Source organism: Bidens hawaiensis, unplaced genomic scaffold (genome assembly GCF_021521415.1).
Source record: "Bidens hawaiensis isolate Kalapana, Puna unplaced genomic scaffold, B.hawaiensis_p1.1 tig00011635_1, whole genome shotgun sequence".
Taxonomy (NCBI): Eukaryota; Viridiplantae; Streptophyta; class Magnoliopsida; order Asterales; family Asteraceae; genus Bidens; species Bidens hawaiensis.
The window spans coordinates 231,439-235,315 of record NW_027491913.1 but is presented as its reverse complement, the minus strand read 5'-3'; the positions used below and the strand labels follow the sequence as shown (position 1 = coordinate 235,315).

At 37.9% G+C, this 3,877-nt stretch overlaps 1 protein-coding gene across 1 annotated transcript; it reads left to right on the top strand.

Annotated features, from left to right (window-relative positions):
• Positions 1-204: 204 nt before the first annotated feature.
• On the top strand, positions 205-1,358 carry LOC143538502 (uncharacterized). Its single transcript, XM_077032057.1, has 2 exons — positions 205-670; positions 757-1,358. Exons 1-2 carry the CDS (start codon positions 205-207, stop codon positions 1,356-1,358), a joined length of 1,068 nt encoding a protein of 355 aa, XP_076888172.1.
• Positions 1,359-3,877: the final 2,519 nt, after the last annotated feature.

Genomic DNA, 3,877 nt, shown 5'->3' with positions numbered 1-3,877 from the left:
AAACCTTCTTTTTTGAATAGTTTTTCTAAAACATCTGAATGCTTTGATTTACTACATTGTGATATTTGGGGTAAATATCGCACACCTTCCTTCACCGGGGCTCGATATTTTTTGACTATTGTGGATGATTATAGTAGAGCAGTTTGGGTGTTTCTCCTAAAATTTAAACATGAAGCTAGCAATTTTTTAAGGGACTTTCACAAAATGGTTAAAACACAATTTGGCAAAGACATCAAAAGGATTAGGTGTGACAATGGTAGGGAATTCACATCAAATGAGATGTATAATTTTTACAGAGAAAATGGCATTTTAATCGAAACAACTTGTCCCCATACGCCCGAACAAAATGGTGTCGTTGAACGAAAACACCGACACCTTCTCGAGACGGCCCGGGCCCTAAGATTTGAAGCAAATCTTCCAAAAGGGTTTTGGGGAGAATGTGTCTTGACAGCAACTTATATTATTAATCGTTTACCTTCAACGGTCATCGAGAACAAAACACCATTAGAGTTACTTCACAACCGAAAACATGACTATGATTTTATGAAGGTTTTCGGGTGTCTAGCATATTATCGGAACACCAACACTAGTGGTGATAAATTTGAAATGAGGGGGAGGCCTGGTGTTTTCTTGGGTTACCCGTCCGGAACAAAGGGCTATAAAATCTATGGCATAGAAACCAAAAAAATAATTGTGTCAAGAGACACTAAGTTTCACGAGGAACATTTTCCTTTTGAAAAAATTGTTACTGTCAAGATGAAGATATATTTGAACAAGAAAGTCAATTCATTGATGTGGTTGTTGATTTCAACAATCAAAGAAAAGAAACAGTGGCCATGGATGAAAATATAGAACAAGGTGGTGGTTCTATCCAAACTAAAATCCAATCGCATGAACCAAGTTCTGCATGTGGGCATGATGAAATTAATGGGCCACCTTTAAAACAGAGTAGTGGGCCGCCCCCACAACAAGAACCAGATCATGATGAGACAAGTGTGTTTCAAGGCACAAATGAGAATGTTGAAAACCAAGAAGCAACTGTCAATGATGAACGGGCCAAAAGAATTCGAACACAACCGACACACTTTAGAGATTTTCATGTTAACCTTCCCCCGTCCATAGATCCTACGCGTGCCGTTGCCAGTCAAGACTCCTCTACGGTATATCCACTCTCCAATTACATTTCTTACGATAAATTTTCTAAATCTCACAAGATATTTTTGGCGGCCATTGAGTCTAATGATGAGCCAAAAAGTTTTAACCAAGCAATGCAGGATGAAAAATGGAGAGATGCTATGAAAAAAGAAATCCGTGCTCTTGAAGAAAACGGGATGTGGACTCTTGAAAATTTACCATAAGGGAAACGTGCTATCGACTCTAAATGGGTCTATAAGGTGAAATATAAACCAAACGGAGAAGTTGAACGATACAAAGCCCGCTTAGTGGCAAAAGGATTCACACAACAAGAAGGAATCGATTATCATGATACGTTCGCTCCTGTAGCGAAGCTTGTTACGGTCCGAACACTTCTAGCCGTGGCGACCAAGAAAAACTGGATCATTAATCAGCTCGATGTGAACAACGCCTTTCTTCACGGAGATTTAAATGAAGAGGTCTACATGAAGATACCACAAGGGTTCTCTAAAAATGGAGATACCAAAGTTTGTAAGTTGAAGAAATCATTATACGAGCTTAAACAGGCTTCACGAAATTGGTATAAAAAGTTCACGACATCGCTCATTAGTCTCGATTTTAAACAAAGCAAGGCAGATTATTCCCTCTTCATCAGGAAACAAGGGAGTAGTTTTGTGGCTGCGTTAATATATGTAGATGACGTAATCATGGTTGGAAATGATCGAGATAAAATCCAGGTTATAAAAAAGGAACTTGACAAGCGCTTTAGCATCAAGGACCTAGGGAACCTTAAATACTTTCTTGGCATTGAAATAGCTCGAACTTCTAAGGGACTGGTTTTAAGCCAACGAAAGTATACCCTAGACATCATTGAGGATTGTGGATTACGAGGGTGCCGACCTAGCTCATTTCCCATCGAGCCAAACATGAAGCTTGACAAAGGTGAATCAGACCCAAAGGTAGACACCCATCAATATCGCCGAATGGTAGGTCGTTTGCTTTATTTGCAAGCCACCAGGCCGGACATCACCTATGTCGTTAACATTCTTAGCCAGTTCGTTGCCGATCCTAGACAAAACCATTTGGATGCGGCTCATCGCGTGCTCCGTTACCTGAAGGCCACTCCTGGACAAGGTGTACTTTTGCCACGAGAAGGAGGCTACAACCTCTCTGCCTATAGTGACGCAGACTGGCTTGGTTGTCCATTTACAAGACGATCTCGATCAGGATATGTGCTTCTCATGGGGGGAGCACCTGTCTCATGGAAAACAAAAAAGCAATCTGTTGTTTCTCGCTCTTCTGCTGAAGCAGAATACCGCTCCATGGCTTCGACTGTCAGCGAAGTCCTCTGGATGCGTTGGCTTTTAAAGGAACTAGATGTTTTCCTAAAGGGACCCACACCCTTGTTTTGTGACAACAAGGCAGCCAAACACATTGCCAGCAATCCAGTTTATCACGAAAGGACTAAACATGTTGAGATGGATTGTTATTTTGTTCGTGAACGAGTGGAAAGTCAGGATGTTTGTGTCTTCAGTATTGGTTCAAAGATGCAAGTAGCAGACATATTCACCAAAGGATTAGGTGAACCTCAATTGAAGTTTCTAATTGGCAAGTTGGGTGTTATTGACATACACACTCCAACTTGAGAGGGAGTATTGGAATTAAAAATATTCTTCCATATCTTCTAATGATTTATCTCAATATTCTATAGTTTGAATTTGATTGTGTTTACTATTTTAAATTATTCTCTTTTATGTATTTGAAGAACTCATACCACTGTGATAAAAACGAGATCTTTTTTCAATAAACAATTCACAATTTTGCCTTTGATATCATAGATTTCTTCAAAGCCAACAACCACGTACCGAAACCAAACAGAGTGTCACCAAGACGTTAAAAACCTGTTACAAAACTACACTTATCATTAAAGAACACATGACAAAACAAAGTACAAATGCAGAAGCAAAAAAAATAATAATAAAATAAAAAAACAAAACTGACAACCCACCACGAAAAGAAAATAAGGCAACACTCAGCAACGAACAATTAAGAACCCATAGAAACTAATTCTTATATCAAATCGATCATAACCACCATTCCACGAAATTGTGCACCGCAACTGTAGTTTTAAATTGTTGAAAACAATATTTCAATATTACCCATCAACATCTTATGTGTCAATATTTAGTATGCTACACATCTTTGGCATTTTGGATCATCTATACTACAAAACCTCAATTCCAATTTGCTTATCCAACCTTCATTCAACTTTGAGTATATTGGATCTTTTTCTTTACTAATTCCAATCAATCGAACTTTCTTCTATATCTCCAAATTGTCCTTAGAACAACAATTTAAAATCCTGTTGAAATTTAACCGGCTATTCAATTATAAAAGTGAAATAGAGAAAATGTGTTTTTATATGTTACTAAAAGTTAACAAACTGTAAAAACACTTAAACCATAACGACGACAAAATAGAGAGAGAAAAAAAAAACATTTACCTGCAAGCACCCTGTTGTCAACGACCTTTGACATAAAAAAACCCCACCCGAAGTTTCGTAAACCTGCATTATCAGCGAATGTCAATCAAATACACTTATGGGTAAAACTGACCCGCTTAAATTTAAGGATGGCGTTAGCTAAGTAAGAAACCAACAATTTAAAAATCAACCATTGTATAAACAGATTAAGTGTTTCCATTAGAAAAATTACCATATGTTACTAAAAACACCATATGCTTA

What these genes read in the sequence shown, in the direction of transcription:
- LOC143538502 (XM_077032057.1), top strand. Translation starts at nt 205, where the DNA reads ATGGTTAAAACACAATTTGGCAAAGACATCAAAAGGATTAGGTGTGAC. An exon ending in AAAGGGCTATAAAATCTATG is followed by an intron (nt 671 to 756) that starts GCATAGAAACCA and finishes GTTACTGTCAAG; the next exon opens with ATGAAGATATATTTGAACAA.